This window comes from Leptosomus discolor, chromosome 1, assembly GCF_034619465.1.
Source record: "Leptosomus discolor isolate bLepDis1 chromosome 1, bLepDis1.hap2, whole genome shotgun sequence".
Lineage (NCBI taxonomy): Eukaryota > Metazoa > Chordata > Aves > Leptosomiformes > Leptosomidae > Leptosomus > Leptosomus discolor.
In genome coordinates this window covers 185,458,503-185,478,690 of record NC_141391.1, presented here as the reverse complement: position 1 = coordinate 185,478,690, position 20,188 = coordinate 185,458,503, and the positions used below count along the sequence as shown (strand labels likewise).

General features: G+C 37.4%; 1 protein-coding gene across 1 annotated transcript in view; it reads left to right on the top strand.

The window, feature by feature from the left end:
- Nucleotides 1–20,188, top strand: part of TMEM117 (transmembrane protein 117) — a 216,508-nt gene that overhangs the window by 136,072 nt on the left and 60,248 nt on the right. The window contains exon 4 of the mRNA XM_086472424.1: nucleotides 3,459–3,556. Within this exon, the coding sequence (XP_086328550.1) occupies nucleotides 3,459–3,556 (98 nt within the window). The remainder of the gene's footprint in view (nucleotides 1–3,458; nucleotides 3,557–20,188) is intronic.

Genomic DNA, 20,188 nt, shown 5'->3' with positions numbered 1-20,188 from the left:
TCATCTCCTAGAGAGCTTGTCCAGAGTCCAATTCTCTTTCAAGATACAGTTTCTGCAGTTGCTTATGTGGAGAAGTGCTACTATGAAACTATTTGATGTACTTTTATACTTCTAGGTTTCTAAAATGCAATTTGGCAGATGAAAACAGCTTGGCCAGTAGCCCATGCTGCATTAGGTTTCCAGGAATGATCTGTTTGCACTCTGAAGATGACAGCATAGCTCCTACTAGTGAAGAATTTGGAAGATACTTTGAAGGCATGACCAAAGTATTAGGTCATTTTCTTCATTTTTTTAAAAGAAAGTTTCACTTGCAGTTAGCTTATTAATAGAAAGCCTTGCCTGAAACTCCCGCTGCAGATGTTGCCTCTGCTGGGAAGGATCCTGTGACTTACAGCGTAGCACCTTTTAACATGACTGTCCAGGGAGGAGAGATCTAAAGTGTGTGCTGACCATCCTGAGCAATACACTCAAAGAGCAACCTCATGTAAGGAGTAAACGAGCCTTAAGTTGTCTTACTGTTCCACTTAGTATATCTCAGGTATCTTAGGAATCTTACTGTTTTGTTGTGGGTTTTTTTAAGTTTTATAATTCTGCTTTCTGCTCTTGTTGTTTAAGTTACTTGCTCTGAACACAACTTTGAATCCTGTGACATAATGACGTAATTTTTCAAATTATTGTAGTATATCAGATCAAAAGGAACAATTTAATTTTCTGTAACAAAAAATGTGAATTGTAACATGTTGTTATTAATTTAATGATAGTAATATTGCTTTTTAAAAGCATTAGAAGTTATCTTCATAGTTAATGTTGAGTGAATATTATGAATAGTCATTAAAGCCATATTTTTGTTTAGCAAAGTGACATTTAAGATTCTATCATACGTACAAGGCATACTAATTTTTTATGAAAATATTTTGCCGTGGCATGTGTGCAACTTAAAAAGTCAGGCAGTGTGTATTACGCATTTTGTTTGTGCACTTTAAGGCAGTGTAACCATTTCTCTTGTGAGACACTAAATAAAATGAAAGAGGATACAGGCATTATATGTAAGGGTCATTCCTTTCTGAATTGAAGTAGTGTAATTAATTGATTAAAGTATATCACATCTCTTAGTTCAAGGAAAAAATACATTACTTAATTACTTTGCAAGTGGCTTTCCCTGTTTTATCTTGATTATGTAGTGTGCATGCATACATAGAATTACTGAAGCGATCAACTATTTTTTATTTGTAGCTATCCATTTGCAAATATAATCCAGTAAAAAAACCAGAGAAATATTTGCTGGCCAGTAATTGCATTATGAAATACAAAGAAGAGAGAGGAAAAAATACACACTCTTGCATCACTTTATACTAAGTTTTGCAAATTAAAGTGAAATTTATATTTTTTATTTTTCTAAAAACATCATTCAAACAGAAGCAATGAGTTTTTGATGTTCCTATCTAAAACTTATTTGCACTATGACAGTGTTGAGTGCTTTTCTCCTGTGAGCCATTTTCCACAGTCACTGTCCTTGACCAAACCAGAAAATGAATTTGATTTCTCTAATGCAAAAGGTAATTGGATTTCTCTTTATGGAATGCATCCCTTTAATGACTGTCTCTGCTTCAGCCAATTTAGCTGCAACCGACCTGACATTGATCTGGTGATATGACTTTAAATAAATGCCAAAGCTGGGAGATGAAGGACCAACTGTCTGATATCAGAAAGAACATTTCCTGCCTCGTCTTGCCATTTTCCTCAGAAAATGTCTCCTTCTTGAATGTCATTCTTATGAAACATGCTACTCTGATAATTGGTCATAGAGCAGCAGATTGCATCCTTCTACCAGATATAATAAGTATTTCCCAGAAAGTGTCTGGAGAAAATATTTTGAAAATTGAATAAAACCTCTCAAAATATCTATTCTTCTTTGAAAATATTCATTACTATGTAGACTCTTCCTAAGAGAAAAAGTTATTACTAAAGTAGTGGATTAAATCTTTACAGAGGTCTTGTTCAGCATTAAATATTTATCAAAATATTTATTTAGATAATAGGGATCTTACTGAAAAGTATCATAGCATGCTGATCTAAGAAAATATTTACCTACATAAAACAATGATAAAAGGTGGTATTTTGGGATATAATCTGCTCGTTCTTCAGGCTAGGCTTAATGGAATCATAAAATCCTAGAATGTGTTCTTCTATTTAACATATTCATTGTCCTTTGGATCCAGCCCTTCAGGCTAATATTCTGAGCACTTTTAACCCCAAATGGACTTGGAACCACAATTCAGAAGTTGAATGTAGCTTATATGTGGGTTTAAGGTAATTATGTGGTATGTGTTCTTTTTGATAAGCACTGTTAATGTCGTTGATTGAAAGTGGTCGCTCACACTCTGGATGGTAAACTGGATTTTAAAAACTCTATATCAAAATGAATGTAGTGGAAAATAAAAACAAGAAATCTTGACTTCAATTTGAAGTTATTTCCTTCTGAAATCTTATTAAGAGTTATTTTCAGACTAATCAAAACAGTAATTTTCCACTGTGTACTGATAGCAATGACAGTAAGAATTTGTTTTGCTTATCTGTATTTTGAAGCGGGTGCTCACCCCTATTTCCTTTATCTGTTCAATTATTTCTTAATTTTTACGTATGGGTAGATCTTCTGGATCTTTGCACAATGGAATTGATGAGTTTACTGTAATGTAACTTCTGGTGCTTTTTAGTACAGTTAACTTGAGGTAAATGGATATGAAAACACAGCATCCCAAAGGTGCAAGCCCCCGTGGGTTGTTCACCTCCCTCACTGAGCTGAAAGTAATTTTTGATACTTTTATATTCCACCCAGTAGTAGTACATGCATATGAGTCTCTGGACAGAGAAACAGATGGTCTCTTCAGACAGGAATTATGAAAATGAGAATAAATATTTCATATTTTTTAAATTTCGTGCAAGTTTTAAGGGATTTTCATGTCTCTAGTCCCAAGTGTGCTTTTCTTACTGATACCAGGAAGCAAGAGGATATTATAAATGGCACATAGTGCTTAATTTGCAGGCTTGCATTCCCTGGCTGCAGTTCTGATTTCAAGAGTGGAAATTCTGCTGATGCTTCTCTCAGGGAGGTGGATCCCCTCTCCCAGGCTGGACCAGAAAGTTTCGTAGCCATAGGGGAACGTAGCTTACGTACTGTAGGTTGCTGTAACTTTTAGACTAGTTCCTCTTCTTCTTATCTTTGGATGTCCACAGATTTCCTTATTTCTCAAGGAGTTGTGTGCAGCATATGTAGGCCAATATAATTTATCTTGATTGCAAGTGACACCAGAGATACTATTTTTCAACTGTCTAACTATTAAAATTATTGGAACTGAAGCAAGTATGTCACAAATAAAAGAAAGTGTTCGTGAAGTCCGTGTTAATTCCTTATTTTGTGACACCAGTTTAACTGTGTATTATTTCTTCTTTCCCTGTAGGTCACTGATATGATGCTTCAGGACAAACCCTACCCAGACTGGGGAAAGTCTGCTAGAGCTTTCTGGAAGAAAGGAAATATTAGGATCATTTTATTCTGGTAGGAAAATAGTAAGATCAAATTATTGTAAATGTACCTTTCTAGAACATTAGAAAATTTATCTTCTAATTGTCTCTGGCAGTAAGAAATATAAAACGAATATATCGTTGGAAAAAAAATGAAACTTGGTCTAACAAAAATTTAAACATTACAAAAGCTGTACATGAGTGAACAATTCCTGATCAAAATAGTTGGTGTAAAAATAGAATTTTAAAATTGATTTTTACTGTTTCTTTTATTATATCTTTGATGCTGTTTATAACTGAGTTGCAAAATTTTTGCTGTATGTGATAATATTTAGATATCCCGTTGTAAGTCTTTGTAATTAAGGTAAATAGATATGTGAGTATCCCTTTGTGACACTGAAATTAATTATAGCAATTCTTTGAAGTAACACATGAATAGGATTTCAAATGGTGAATCAGCCATAGATTATTAAGAAAAGTATTTTAAAAATCAATGGGAAAAATTATGAGGGGTAAGTGTTTATTTGTCCTGAAATGTAGACTCCTCCAGGTAAATGGTAACTGTTAAAATAGAAAATAAATTGTGGCAGGAAAAATGGAGGATGGAAAATGTACAGTCTAAGAGGCGGTCTGAAGACCTCATAGCTGAAGATGAAAGAAACTGCAAAGATTTTTTTCAACTACATCAGCAGACCTGCTCTTTTTTAAAGAGTAGATTTAGAAGGAATTGTGACAGATTTATTTACATGGATTCTGCTGCACAAAATGCAATGAAATATCTCTACTTTTAAAGTAGTAAAAGTGAGATATTATATTAAATTGAGGCAATTAAAGGAATTAATAAGAGAAATTTAAAGACTAAAAAGAAAGAAGAATCAGATGTCTGACTGGCTACAAACAAGGTTTATAAGGAACTGAAGGGGCTGAGCTGATGCAAATTTTACTCGCACTTAATTGCCCATTGAAAAAACTGAATGTTCAAATTCGGCTGTTGTTTTGGTTTTGTTGCTTTTTTTGCAACAAACGAGTTATCTTACTGGCCTGCAAGTCTGAGTTCAGTATTGACTAAACGGATTGAATACATCATCAATAATAGAATTATGAGCAAAACTAGATTAAATTTTGCTAAAAGAAGCCAGGGTAGCTTTACTGAAAGAAAACCTTCTCTGATCTGCTAGAACTCTGAACATGTCATCAAAATAATGGATGAGGAAGAAATGCTTGATCTAATTTATTTGGACTTTCAAAAGGCTTTTGACAAAGTTCTTTACTGAAGGCAATTAAGAAAACTAGTAAGCCATATGGAGTGTGCTGAACATTTAGGAGCCATCTCAGAAATGTACAATGAAAGGAATAAATAAAATAACAATTTTCTGCTACAATGATAAGACAGGGGAGTCCCACTATTGAATGTTAGAAGTAGTATTCATTATTTGTGTACACCATATATATTAGTGACATGGCAGAATTTAAAGAAGAAATGAACAATTTGTCAAATGCAGGCATGGAAGAGGGTTCTTAAAAAGCTAGATGAAAAAAAATAACATAATTGAAAAGTTTTAGTTGTGGAGGAGGTAAGGGGGAGCACAAACACCTCCTCGTTCATCATTGTGGGATGTGCAGAGGAAGATTCTATCTCAGTGTGCCGAGGTGGGCAAAAAGGTAAAGCAGATTAATTAAAAAATACTCAGATAGGTACCAAGTGGGCTAGCAGTGATTACAGTGTCATTTGGTTAAGTCAGCGAAAAGCTCGGTCTAGAACAGCATTGGGAATTTTTACCCTTGTCCAAAGAATAGCCTTGTCTGAAAGACTGGAAAGGAGATTAGTTAAGAGTCAAGGAAAAAACTTAATTACACAAAAAGACTGGAAGAATGGAAAAAGGGTTGAAAGCAAGGTGGCATGATAGGGAGCTGTCACAGGTTGAGGATGGGCTGGTCACTAAGAAATGACAGATGCTCTCTGTTAACCCCTCTCTCCTCCCAAAAGGGAAAAAGAGAGAGAGAACAAGGGAGAGAGACTTTACGGTTTGGAAAAGAAAACTAAAACAGCTTTAATGAAACAGTAACAATAAAAGAAAATATCAGAATAAGAATAAGGAAATAATGAAATATATACAATACGTACAAATATATACAAATATATACAAAACCCATACCGAACCCAACTCCCCCCACCCTGGTGACAATACATCACCACCACACTGCAGGGCTGGCACTGGGGCAGTCCCAGGCTGGACTCGGCAGCAGACAGGGACGGGATGCAGGAGCTGGACTCAGGCACTGGATTCAGGGATGCATGGACCTCCTCCTCAGATGTTGGCCATTGAAGAACGAAGATTGACCCTTGTGATCTCTCAGCTTTATACTGAACACGATGTACATGGGATGGAATACTCTCTTGGTCAGTTTTGGGTCACCTGTCTGGTTCTCTCCTCCCTGCAGGTGCGACCTTTTTCGTGCTTGCGACCCTTTTCACTCCCAGCACCCCAACACGGAGTACAAGATTCAGCAGTGACCTTGGTCACTATAAGAACAAGTATAAGCAAGGGCCTCTCTGCATCCTGTTCCTTGGTACGAGCTATAAACATCAGGCCTTACCACTGCTCGAAGCAGTCACCGTCTGAAAAACATGCTGCTGTTTCAGAAAGTGCCGTTGGTTAGAGGAGACGTAACAGAAAAGTTAAAGCACTAAAACAGAATTAGTTCTGGTTTAGCCCAAACCAGGACAGGAGTTTTCAAATTTGCATGCCAGACAGGTAGAAGAGTAAAACACTATTAAAAGTACTTAAATATTGTTACAAGAGATGTTTTGGCTTCTTGCTGTCTGAAGTGTTATAAATCCATGTTTTCTTTCAAATAATATTCACATTAACAAATCCTACCAAAAGTTTAAAATGGAGATAAAGTAGAAAATGATGGGTTTTTTCATGCATGATTCTCATACTAAAGAGTATGCTTAATGGGGATTTAAAAACCTAGAGAGTGACATAAATGCTTTTATTTTTAGCTTTAAGCAGTGAAGTAAAATAGCCCTAGGCAACAGTGTACATTCTGTAGAGACATTAGTTAGACAGTGCACATTAGACATCAGTAAAGGTAGACTTTTTTTCCCCCTCATAAGTAGGAAAAATAGAGGGGGGAGTTAAAGTGTGGATAATGTTATGCACGATAATATGGAGTATTTGTATTTCATTTATTGTTGCTTAAGCAGTGTGATGTGAGCAGCCTCATTTCTGAAATGTCCTCAATGAAGCATCCTCAATATTATGTCCCACACAGATACTGGTGTGCCAAAATCCATTTATTCAGGGCATTTCCTGGTGGCACACCTGTTTAGCAGAGATAGTCTAATACAGTACACTGTATTTTAATTATTCCAAATATAGATATGTGATGCCCAGTTTAAAGTGGTTGATGAAACAAAAATTTTAGCTACACACTGGACTTGTTTTTCTGTTAAGGTCATTTTTATTTTCAGGTTTACTTTGTAAAATTAGAAAATGTCTACAAACATATCAAAGACAGATGGATTGTCACGGGGATGAAGGCACCATCCGCTTGTTTATAACAGTTGATCATGTGACTGCTGTGTGTTTCTCATTTGAAAATGTTTTCAGCTCTCCAGTGTAACTAATTAGCAGAGGTTTTGATTTAGCTTATCGTCTCCTCTTTTAAATCTTTCCCTGGAAACATTGTCAGCAACTGGTTGTGGGTTGCTCCTGAAGATTCTGGCTGCCTTTTGAATGTCTTCCTGATATAATTCTTCCACAAACAGCTCAGCTACCTCAAAAATATCCATTTGCTATTTGCCTTTGTCTAGCCCATCACTAAGGAGTTCATTGAAATGCTTTCTACTTTTTTTACAGTGAGGGGTTGTCCTTTTTTTATGAAAAGGTCTCCATTTTGGTCATTTCCAGCTCTACTCATAGCTAAGTCTACATCCAGAGGCACCTTTGTGTAACGCTGTTAAGGTCTGTGTTATATGGCATAGTGATACAATGCAAATACAAGCACACCTACTTACAGATTTAAGAAAGTGTGTTGTCAAGATAGCTTTTAGAAAGCAATGAAGTATCTGGAACCCTGCTGGAATTACTGGGATGGTGCCGACATGTTTGTAGGTTATGAAAGAACAATACCCACAGGGAGTTAAATATCCATACCACCTGGCAGTCAGATGAGGCTGCGGTAAAGAGATAGCTGTCTCCAGTGCTCTGTGGTTACCATCACTATTGCAAAGTTACAAGCATGAACTGAAATAGGCTGATTTATACTTTTTGAATATGTTGATAATTTTGGTTGTTTTAGGAGAGACAAATTATATATGAAATGAGAGGACTGGCATTTGAAAGAAGCAACAAGAAAAAAAAAAGGTTGTTAAATTAAGCCAGCTAAAGATCTTGGACAAAACTGACGACAAGCCAATAGCAGTAGCTATCGATAAGTTAAATAAATAGATAGAACAGTAGTTATTTTAAATGTTGAATATTAGAGGAAGCAGAGATAGAAGTACAATGTGAGAAGACTGATTATTTTGCAAATAGTTTCTTATTCCCAAGGAACATGGAGTAAGTCCAACCTACACTAAATGTCTCTTTTTATATGGATTTTTTAGAAAGTAAACCACTTGTTAAAACAGAGGAAAGACAAATAAATATGTTTAAAATTAACTACAAATGGAAGAGAATAATATTAAGAGAGTTCATGAAAAATTACTTAAAAGTAACTTGGTAAATAGTTATGGGGTCACTGTTTTTATGGAATTTGTAGTATTTTTCCAATACCACAAACAAACCTGTGCAATATTGGTCTTTCCAGATGGTACACCGAGGTTTGCAGAGAGCATTGCGCTTTTACACATAGGCACAGGAGCGAGTTCTCACAAGCAATACACGCAGGTGACGCTGTTGAAGGCAGCGCACACTAACACCACAGTATGCGCTCAGGTTGTGTAGTCGTCGCACATGTTAACATACAGGTCTCTGCCACCAAGGCCTTTGTTTAACCTCTGCCTAGTTTGTGCCTGAAATCACTGTCTCCTTGTTACAATGTCTTCCGCAGTGGCCTCCCACAACCTGTGAAGAATCAAATGTAGTAGGTAGTATAAAATCACCAGAACATCTCTGGGCTTTGTGCAGTTTGGTTAATAGAGGCAAGACCCATATACTCTCTTTTGACAAACTGTTCCAATATGAATTGTCGTCAAAACTTTCTTAACAGAGGATGGGGCGGGTTATAATGAGCAAGACATAAAGAGTTCTTCATGTTAACTTTTAGCTATAGGGAAGAAAAAGAACATGAACAAAAAGAAACGAGTTTACTGGAAGAGAGGAAAAGAGCTGCTGAGGTCTGCGTAACCTGGGAAGAGAAAATTGATATTCAGAGGTAGATTATCAAAATGGGGGAGTGTAGAGATAGCAGTGGATTGTGCAGCTGAATATTGATTGCAGGCAGGGTGACAGAATAATATATACAAGCTGAACATTTGAATATGCAAGTAGCAGACTGGAATCCATTTCTGTGGTATGCCTGGCTACACATTCATTGTACATGGTCACAATGATCAGTCTTCATTGGTGCAATAATGTGTCTTTGACATAGGACTCCTGTCTGAAGTAATAGAAAGCACTTACCAACATGCAGAAGAAATAAAGTAATACAGAGAATTGTAAATTTGTGATTCTCTATGTTTGCTGTGTTTGACTTTGCAAACTAAATAATCTTCTTTTAGTATGTATCTCCATAATCTCTCTCTAGTTTTTGTTAATAAAAAATAAAACTACACGTGCTCAGAAATGTATGTTGGCAATCACAGTAGTTTGATTCAGTAAGTTGGTAGTACAGGTTTAAAAGCTTTTATTCAAATTAATTGTTCAGAATTGCTACAGGTCTTAATTCATGTACATATGTTTATAGAGGTTTGTGTTAAACATGGGTTTGTGTAGAATTCTTAATTGGATGATATTTTGTACCCTGGAAGTAGAGGAAACTTCCTTATAGGGTAGATAGCCACATCTCCCACACAGAAATAAAACACTGTTTCTTTAAGAGATTTTCTATTATGCATCTATTTGAGTGTTTGGTTTGATAAGTTGTATTTCCATATTCTATGCTTTCATAGTCAAGATGATAAATGCCTACTGGACGATTATGTTCTTTTCACATATATGAATGTGGTTCATACATCTGTTTCAAAAGACAGCTTCTTAAAACATCCATTCTTTTCATTATACTCTGCACTGAGAAAAACTAATTAGACATTATAGCTTTGTCAGCCTAAATTATATATTAACCCAAACAAAACAAACCTTTCATTAAGTTTCAGTAAAGGGTTTTGTGATGCAGTCCCACAAATACAACTGCATGAAACAACGAAATAATTATGTCTATAATATACATGCTTATAGATGTACATATGTTATTCTCTCCCTATTTTGGAGGGGTTTTATTTCATCTGTTCATTCTTTCATATTTAAGTAATGTATCTGGCTACTGAACAGAAACCTCTAATCATCTAGAAGGTGAGGCAGATTTCCTGGTAAACAGTTTAAATAGTATAAACAATATGAAAGAACATAAAATATTTGACAATATTATTGCTACCAGTAAATCTTTTCTTCTAATACTCTAACCAAAGTGAATAACTTTAATTTGGATGAACAAGACAATAAACAAGTTCCTTACTATTTCGGTTTTGTCTCAATACAAAATATTCACTAAGGTCCTCTATAGAGGATTTATATTGAGTAATCTGACTACTAGTCTGGGCAGATATTGTTAGATATATTCTGAGAGGATAAAACTGCCCATGAATAGTAATTGTTTCATTTAGTCTGGCAGTCAAGAAGTATGATTACGATTTGTCAAGAGATGACTAAATTGGTTTTGATAGCATTTAATTTCTGTGCTGGGTATTATTGGTAAACTATGCCATAAGATTACAATTGGTTAACATGAAAAAATGTTGAAAGTAAATCATCATAATCCAGGCCACTGGACTTTCTTTCATAGAAATGGTAGTTTTTTAAGGTTTCTACCTAATTTTAGTTTTAATTTAACCATCCTATATTTGAAAATATTATATATATATGAAAATATTGTATTATCTACAATATTCAGAAAAAAGATTTTTATTCAAACCACTGTTTGATTCTGTACAAACTCTCTGGTTCATGTCTTAAAGAGTACTCTTCCATTTTGATAGCAAAGTGCTTTTACAGTGTCTGTTATGGAAAACGGTGGTCAAGACTCAGCAGAATGGTTGAAGCTTGACAACCGCATGAGACCCATATTTGGGACCTGATGCTTTCCCCCCACTCCTTGGTGCATCAAGAACATGGTGTAATTCAGGGTTCTCTCATCAATCTGCTTTCCCCAACGAACTCTGGGGAACTCCCATCAATCTGCTCTCCATAGCGAACACCTCCACTTCAGCTGGAAGTGTTACTCAGTCCTCCTCTAAGATGCTTCTGCCTCCCCACTGATTTCCAGTACAAGCAATCACTCCAGTCCCTCACAGAACATGTTTGTACTTTTTCTTCTTCCCTTCCTCCCTCCCTCCAACACAGCAGTAGCCCAAAATGCTCCCAGTGTGTGCAGAAACAACAGGGAAATGGCAAGGCAGACCTGAGGCTCTGACAGCTGTGGGATGATTGGCTTCCAAGATAGCATTCGCTGCCCTAACATCATGTCCTGTCTCAACCTTGCCCTTGCTTTTCTAGGAAAAGCCAAGGAGATAGGAACATCTTGGGAAATGGAGTCAGGCCACAGGCCACCCATGTGGCCACATAGAATCATAGAACAGTTTCCGTTGGAAGAGACCTTCAAGATCATCGAGTCCAACCTTGGTCCTAGCTCTATCAACACCACTGAACCATGTCCCTAAGTACAACATCTACCCTTCTCTTAAACACCTCCAAGGATGGTGACTCCACCACCTCCCTGGGCAGGCTGTTCCAGTGCCTGACAACCCTTTCAGTAAAGAAATTCTTCCTAATATCCAGCCTGAACCTCCCCTGGTGCAGCTTAAAGCCATTTCCCCTTGTTCTATCGCTTGTTACTAGGGAGAAGAGACCGACCCCCACCTCGCTACAGCCTCCTTTCAGGTAGTTTTAGAGAGCGATAAGGTCTCCCCTCAGCCTTCTCTTCTCCAGGCTAAACAGCCCCAGATCCCTCAGCCGTTCCTCATACGAGACACACTCCAAATCCTTCACTACCTTGGTAGCCCACCTCTGTACCCTCTGCAGCACCTCAATGTCCTTCTTGTAGAGAGGGGCCCAAAACTGGACACAGTACTCAAGGTGTGGCCTCACCAAAGCCGAGTACAGGGGAATGATCACCTCCCTACTCCTGCTGGCTACACTATTCCTGATACAGGCCAGGATGCCGTTGGCCTTCTTGGCCACCTGAGCACACTGCTGGCTCATGTTCAGCTGGCTGTCAATCAAATGGAGCATGTTATTCATGGACTAGTAACGCACTGCATGAGAGACAGACAGTTTGCATGACATTACTTATATATGAGTAGAGAGAATGTATCCATATGTGAGGGAGTGCCTGTGAAAGTCTCCCATCTGTCTCACCTATTAAGGAAGAAATTCATATCTTGCCTATGCCAGTCTATATTTGGAAAGGCTGTATCATGCATTTCCACCCACTCTATTTGTGGTAGGAAGAATAGTGAGACAAATTATTCCTCATCTCACTTTTCTTCTCAGAAGGAAAAGCATTCAAAGGAGTAAAATAAAGTTTAGGGAGATCTGAGATCTCAGATTAAAAAAAAATACTGTAATAGTGAGATCACAGAGCACTAAGATAAAATTTGTTATTTGTCGTGTTCAAGTTACATAAAGAGGTCTCATCCTATTTCTTTTTTCCTGATGGAGACTCCTACAGATCAAACAAAAACATATGTTGTTTCTTACTTATATTTGCATGAATAAGAGAAACCTGGCAGAGAGGGAGAGTGAGTGTAGCATGGCAGCTTTCCTCTGATATGAAGTAGGACACACACATGCACATCCACATCCACACATGCAACCACACACTCGAGGGGAGGAAGGGAGCTCCTAACACCTCTGCACAAACACCATTCCCCTGGTAAGTTCTAGTGTGGAAGCATTTCATGTCCTGGGGTGTAAAAAAAGATTCATAGAGCAATCTCGCTGAAAGATAGTTATACTGAAGAGAGAAAAGGTTCATCCATTAGCTACAGTGGGGTTTTGGATTGTGCCCATAGACTTGAATCTCACCTTTGATTTGGCTTTAAATTCCTTGAACTGCTGTAGTACATATGTATTTTATAGCATATCTATTCAGTTCCTTAGCCTGTTTAAGCTTTTTGAGTTATATTTGGTATCTGCTTGCAATTTGATAGGAGATAGCCTGTTAGAAAAAAAGGCTGGTTTTATTCCTGCATAATTGCTAGATCCCTAAGTATAGCCCTCATAATTGGATGGATACAGCAACCTGTCTTCGCTTCTTTTAAAAACTGCATTTTATTCTACCCCTGTTAGAGAGCAAGAAGTATATCACGAACAATTACTGGAAGTATTTTATTCAATGCGTAGCTTTAATAAAACTTCTCAAAGTGCAGTGTCTGCAATGTTTCAGTAATAATGGTACTTCTAAATGAAAATACTTTCGCAAAATCACGTTCTATGCCAAAAACTTAAAAGCTCTAATTCTTAGATGAAAATTTTCCTTAGCAGGTTGTGAAAGTTTTTTTCTTTGAAACAGGCAGCTGCAATCCTCAGTTCAGGCACAGGGCCAGTGTAGAAGGGATGTTGCAGCAAGTCCTCTTTTAGCACCTTCTCTCCTCTTTTCACAGAGTTTTTGCTGAGCAGGAGACACCTCTGCCTCCACTCAGGCCCCATGGAAGATTTTGCAGGAGAAGAGCAGAATCACTGATATGGTTGCTTGTTCTGTCAGTGCCCTCTTTCTGCTTAAGTGCTTTTCCTTCCTTCCTTTTCCACAGTATAAATCCATTTGTTATTAGCAAAACCATCTTTTTCTATCTTTAGCATTTACAGCTAGCCTAAGCCTCACTCTAGGTCAACTCTAAAAGTAGGATGAGTATGGCTGTCAGATAATATGCATTATGTGATTGTGTAGGCAGAAAAAAATGCTGAAAATTAAATTATAACAGTATATAATCAGATAATTGTGACAGCCACCCCAAGACAGAAGTTCCAAGTCTTGCAATCAGATCAGCATGCACACTGTGGACTGTTATTCATACAGCAGAAGGATACTTTACAGATTTTCAAGGTAGAAATTCACTATCTTGCATCCTTGCTTCAGTGTGCAGAGGCCTGGCAAAATCATAGCCCAAAACGTAGTCAGTTCAATTCAAATGAAGTCTCTTTGGAGAAAGCTTTAAAGAATCCGTGACACAAAGACATGGTGCATGGAGAAGATGCAGCCTCAGTCAGTGTTTTTGTGCAGGACATGCACTCTGAAAGCCCACGGATTTGAATGGAGATCAGAAAATTAGTGCTTCAGCAGCTTGTGCTCACAGCCAGAGTTCATAGATTTTGTCATGGCTGGAATCCAAAAATCAATTCAGTTTTGTAAAATAAATGTGATGATTAAAGCCATTAAATTATTTCCCTTCCTGGAATGCTTGCGTACTTTTTTAAAATTGTATTTCTCCATAACGGCATGTTTAAATTAGTGCCTCAGAATTTGCTGATGTACTTAGCTGACCTCCTGACTCATCATCTTTCTCATATTCCCATATTTCCCATAAATATTGAGTATTTACACATTCTGGACTGGAAAGCCTAGAGGAATAGACAAGACTACAAACATTCTTACCATGGCAAAGACTGCAAGAAATGCTGATTATATCAATTGTTCTTTGCCTTTCAGATCCATGTGAAGAAGCCATTCTGAAACTGATTTGTGTCTAGTGAAAATCAGTTTGGAAAATAAGTTTGGAAGTTTTTAGGGCCAGTGGATTTCATGTTTAATTGGAAGCACTAACACAGTGAAACTATTCCACTTATGTTAACGGAATTGTTTAATAGTGGGGACTGAGAATGCCCTTCCTGAGGGCACTTTGGATGAGATTTTTAGAGTCTTCCACTGGTTTCAGGGGGATATAGCAGTTGTCATCCATTGAGCATTTGATTAGAAAAAGTTTTATTCCTCTTTATTTCCTGATAGTCCTTGATGACATGACTTCTGCTGTGTCTTGGGAATCAACAGAATTTTGCAAATAGAATTTAGCAAAACTCTTCACTGTATCAACCCGTTCTGCCAGTGCAAACAGGCAAACAAACAGCAATAGAGTAATGGTGGTTCTAGTGAAATCACAGCTTGAGATCCAACTGCTGCATGGGACTAGTTACTTTCTAACTGGTGATGCTTTAAAAAAAGGAAAAAAATAGCTTATTACATCCAAATTCTGTTGTTTAGGGCTAACAGAAAAATGATGAGACTTTGTCTTTTGCAAAGACTGGACTTAAAGGTGGAGCAGGAAATTATTGTTTAAATGCTGCCAGACTTCATCCCCTAACCCATTCTGTCCCCTTCAGATTCTTATACCCCATGGCCACTGTCAAAATAGAGCCATTTCAATGAAAATGAAACCTTAATTAAAACTAATGTTTCAGGATGTACTTACACAACTATGTTGTGTAATATGAAGATTCATATGATTAATTAGTCCTTGTATAAAATCTCCATTTAGGTGGAAGCACTTCTTTTGTTCCTTCCTTGCTTTTCTACTTTAAAAGAGTCAGTACGGTTGTAAAATTAAAAGAACTTGCTGACAGCAATCTTAATCAAGACATTCAACTTCAAGATATCTTTGTTTTAGGCTGGATAACTTAATGAGAATATTGTGGCAATATTTTTATTTCAAATAATTGCATGTTGTCTGTCTGTAATTGTGACAGTAGAAAAATGCATAAAACAAAGGGTAGATTAAATTGACAATAAAATCACAACAAAAGGTTGTTAACAAAAGGTGCCCTGCAGGGCTCTTGGTTTCATAATGTATGTTTCGATACTTTAGCATCTTTTCTGGCTTATTTTTTTTTAACAACACCAAAAAATCATGTTAGCAGTTTAGTCCTTACAATAGCAGATGATGGTTAAATTTCAGACCATGCATATTTGAGGTACTTTGTCCAGCAAGAAGTTATCCTGATGAACATAATGAATTCATCATACTGGCTAATCAAAGTCAAGAGCTTCAGTAAACAGTGTGTAAAGATACTATTATTACAGTACTGAACATTTTCCATCTTTTCAGATTCTTTAGCAACTGAAATGAATGATCTTTTCCTTGATGAAAAAAACACCTTGACTGTAGTTTACTGTTGTTCGCTTTGTATTACTGATTATGTTGGTACATGGGTGAGCACCGTGCTGCTCTGCGTGCAGACAAAGAGTAAATCTTTCTGGATTTCAATGGAAAGTGCATCAGCTCTTCTTGTCTGTGGTGGCTGAAGGGGTAAGGCAAAGCCAGTGACAATAGTTGGAAAAAAAACTATTCAGCCTTGAGAAAGGCCTATGTTTTTGGAAGCTTTGTTCTTCATACTCTAGTTCACTGCTTCCCCATTTCTTTTTTACATACCCTACCAGAATCCACTAGTTCTGCCATACAGTAGTTTGAATTAAATTTCATTAAGCAAAGAACATCTTACAATTGGGAAGGTAGAACACAAAAGCCAATAAATTGTCAAAATATTACATTAAAATGGAGGAGATTTTCATTTCAGTTTCATGACTTGCTATGGCAGTTTTAGTTTATTCAAAGATATGCTGAAAACAAAAAGGTGGTGTTTCTTATTTTAGAGATACCACATACAGCTTTCTCCCAGTGCTGAACAAACATTCTTTTTGAGATTGTGTGACTCTGTTAGCTCCAGTGCAAGCTCCTGGGCCTTTCTACTTTTTCATACATTGGGGAACTGCATGACATGTAAAATGCACAGGATATTTTTCTCTTTTTCTTTTCTTTCTTGTTCTGGGTGGTTAGTTATGTTTCATTTAGATGGGTTCATTTTAATTTTTATGTGAATTTATACATAATCGTTGGAACTTTGAATAATGAAGTGCCCAAAGGTGTCTACTATGAACTGAAACAGATAATAAATTTAAAACTTTTAGTAAATTAATTTCCTTTGAACACACATCCATGGCCATGGTTTCAAAACAAATGCTATTAAAAATGCACTCATTTGGGCCCTCCATTTTCCTGGCATTGCGCAAGCACAAGTGAAATCTCTGCCCCAGGGAGGTGACTGTCTGGAATTCCTGCTTTAAAAGGAAACATGGCACAGAGATGTGCTAAATCTCTCATCTGCAAATGCACATTTGCTGCTCACAAAAGTAGCATGTCAGTAAAAAAATGGCCCTTAACACATGCTCAGCTTCCAGTTATTTGCATGCTTTGACCTGACCTCATTCATTGAATATTCAAGGCCCACTGGCATAGCGCAGGGAGCATAGCTCTTGGGCAAGGAAATAGTGAGGCATGTTTTCAATGACAGTAAACAAGCTGGAAATAGCTTATTTGACTTTTAAATGATATATTGAATTGAAAGAGTTGGAATTTAGGTGGGAAACAATCATCTTTAAATTGAATAAATTTCATGTAGAAAATCTGGAGGAAGACAGCACGTGCAATGGCAATGTCACTTTCAGTGCGTTAGTTCTCAGGATTAAACTCCTCTCAAAGGCAAGCCCAGATTTCTTGTCTAAGCTCCTCTGCAGTGTTCCATCACATGAAGTCTAACATACTCATGCTTCTAAACTTTATAAATAAAGTATAATATTATTTTAAGTGTTTCCCAGGGATTCTTCCAATGCCTTATTTTCACGGGTTAGAGCTGGGCTGTCCACTAACAAATGACAGATACTCTCTATTAACCCCTCTCCCCTCCCAGAAGGGGAAAAGAAAGAGAAAAGGGAGAGAGACTTATGGGTTTGGAAAGAAAACTAACACAGCTTTAATGAAACAAGAACAATAAAAAGAAAAGATAATAATACTAATAAGAAAATTATAATATATACACAAATATACACAAAACCAATATTGAACCCAGCTCCCCGGGTGATGATCACATCACAACTGATGCTGCAGGGCAGGCACTGGGGAAGTCCCAGGCTGGACTCGGCAGCATCTGGGAACCGGACTCAGGAGCTGGATTCCGGAACTGGATTCAGCAACCCACGGATTGGGATCAAAGACAGAATAATAGATGGAATCCGCCTTAGATGCTGGCCACTGAAGAAGAGGGCTTAACTCTTGTGTCACCTCAGCTTTGTACTGAGTATGAAGTATATGGGATGGAATACTTAGTTGGTCAGTTTTGGGTTACCTGTCCTGTCCGCTCCTCCCCGCAAGTGTGACCTTTTTACTTACAAACGTTTTACTTACAACACTTCAACATGGGGTACAGGATTTAGCAGTGACCTTGTAGCAAATTTAGCAGTTGCTGTAGGAGCAATTATAAGCAAGAGCCTTTCTGCACACTATTCCTTGGTAGTAACTATACACATCAAGTGCTATCACTGCTAGAAGCAGACACTGGAAAAATATGCTGTTGATTTCAGAAACTGCGCTCACTTAGAAGAGACTTAGCTGGAAAGTAAAATCACTGAACAGAATTTGTTCTGTTCTAGCTCAAACCAGGACGTTCCATCCCTTATTCTATACCATTTACATCATACACATCACTAGCTTATGATTTGTCTTTTTTACATAAATGTTCATTAATTAATTTAGTTCATGATTGCGGGTCTCCATCTATCATAGCAGTCTCTCAGGGCAGGAAAGATGGTATGAAATGTGTTGTGGTTTGTGCCCATGGGTTGCAAGTCCACCTGGAGGAAGTTATTCAACGTCACTCAATGAGGCTAGCTCCGGTTATCACCACTTTGTTATCCTGAAAGACACTTTCTGGACACTGTTCTATGTTTCAGAAAAGTACGGCTTTGTACTTAGAATTAACCTTCTGTTTAAAGTGTTGTTTAGCAGTTTTTCAACCCGTTGTGTAATTTCCAGCTCTTCCTACCTGAGACGTTTCTGTGAAGCAGTATTTTGGTGTCTTCAGTTGGAAGTACCGCTTTCTTCTTGTGCCACAAGATATTTCAGTGACTACAGTATGTTTTGGCTGGTTTCAAGAAGCGTACGCTCTCTTTTAATCTATACACAACCTCAATTAGTGTTCAGGTCAGTAAGTGGGAAGACATTTATGGAATCAATCATTTTGGGTTAAGGAGTACACATACTGTAAGCGTACTAATGGAATGGAAATAATGCCTGGAACATCTCCAGAACAGTCACAGTCTCAATGGAGCAATTAAATATGTATGAAGAATATTTTCAGTGAAGTTCAAACACATCAACCTGAGGATTATATTTTTGGTTTAATTTATTCACAGCCTTTCTGTGTACTGCTGCTTGATGGTTGTCCTGGTTTCAGCTGGGATAGAGTTAATTTTCTTCCTAGTAGCTGGTACAGTGCTGTGTTTTGGGTTTAGTGAGAGAATAGTTGATAACACACTGCTGTTTTAGTTGTTGCTAAGTAGCGCTTGTCCTAAGTCAAGGACTTTTCAGTTTCCCATGATCTGCCAGCGAGGAGGTGCACAAGAAGCTGGGAGGGAGCATGGCCAGGATAGCTGACCTGAACTAGCCAAAGGGATATTCCGTACCACAGAATGTCATGCTCAGTATATAAACTGAGGGGAGTTGGTCAGGAGGGGTGAATTGCTGGCTGGGGATCCAACAGCAGGTGGTGAGCAATTGCATTGTGCATCACCTGTCTTTTCATGGGTTTATTTCTCTCTCGTTATCTCTCTTTTCATTATAATTATTTTTTTATTATTATTATTATTATATTTTATTTTATTTCAATTATTAAACTGTTCTTACATGAGTTTTACTTTTTTTTTCTGATTCTTCTCCCCATCCCACTGCAGGGGGAGGAGTGAGCAAGTGGCTGCGTGGTGCTTAGTTGCCAGCTGGGGTTAAACCATGACATGGTCTAAAACCATGTCTACACACTGCCTCCTGCATCATCTGTGTATCCACTGACTGACAGATACAGTGACAGTTGCTATTTTTAATCACCATCTCAGGAGCAAGGAGTAGACTCTGTAGTAGAAAAGTGCAGCGTTAGTATTCAGGTTAACAATTTTTATTCATTAAGAGATTTAACATGATTCGCAGTATGGGAACCAGTATTAATTCAAACAGCGTTTGAGTATTTGGCAAAACCTCTTAGCCTGAATGTGCTGGCATTATTAGGTCTTCAAATTAGAGTATTGCATGACATGGCCTGTATTCCCTATCTTCATATCACTGCTTTTATCCTTCATGAAAGAGATGCTTGTACTATAGCTAGAGGCTGCTTTTTTATATCACCATGAATGCCACAGCTCTTTAAAAAGTTAGTGGTTAAATTTCCTGATAATTACTCTTCTTTGCAAAATGTGTAAAAGAACACATGTTATTTTCAGGGTCAGTAATTCTTTGCGCTCTCTGGTATTTTCAGTAATAAATAAAACCAAACTATTCAGGGCTTTGTAAAGAGAGTTTGTTTCTTTTGGTAAGTCTCAATTCTACGGTTTGTCACTGATCAGAGAGCACCCGCATATTAGTTGGTTCATCTGTTATCAATTCATACACTATGGGTAAGTGGGATTC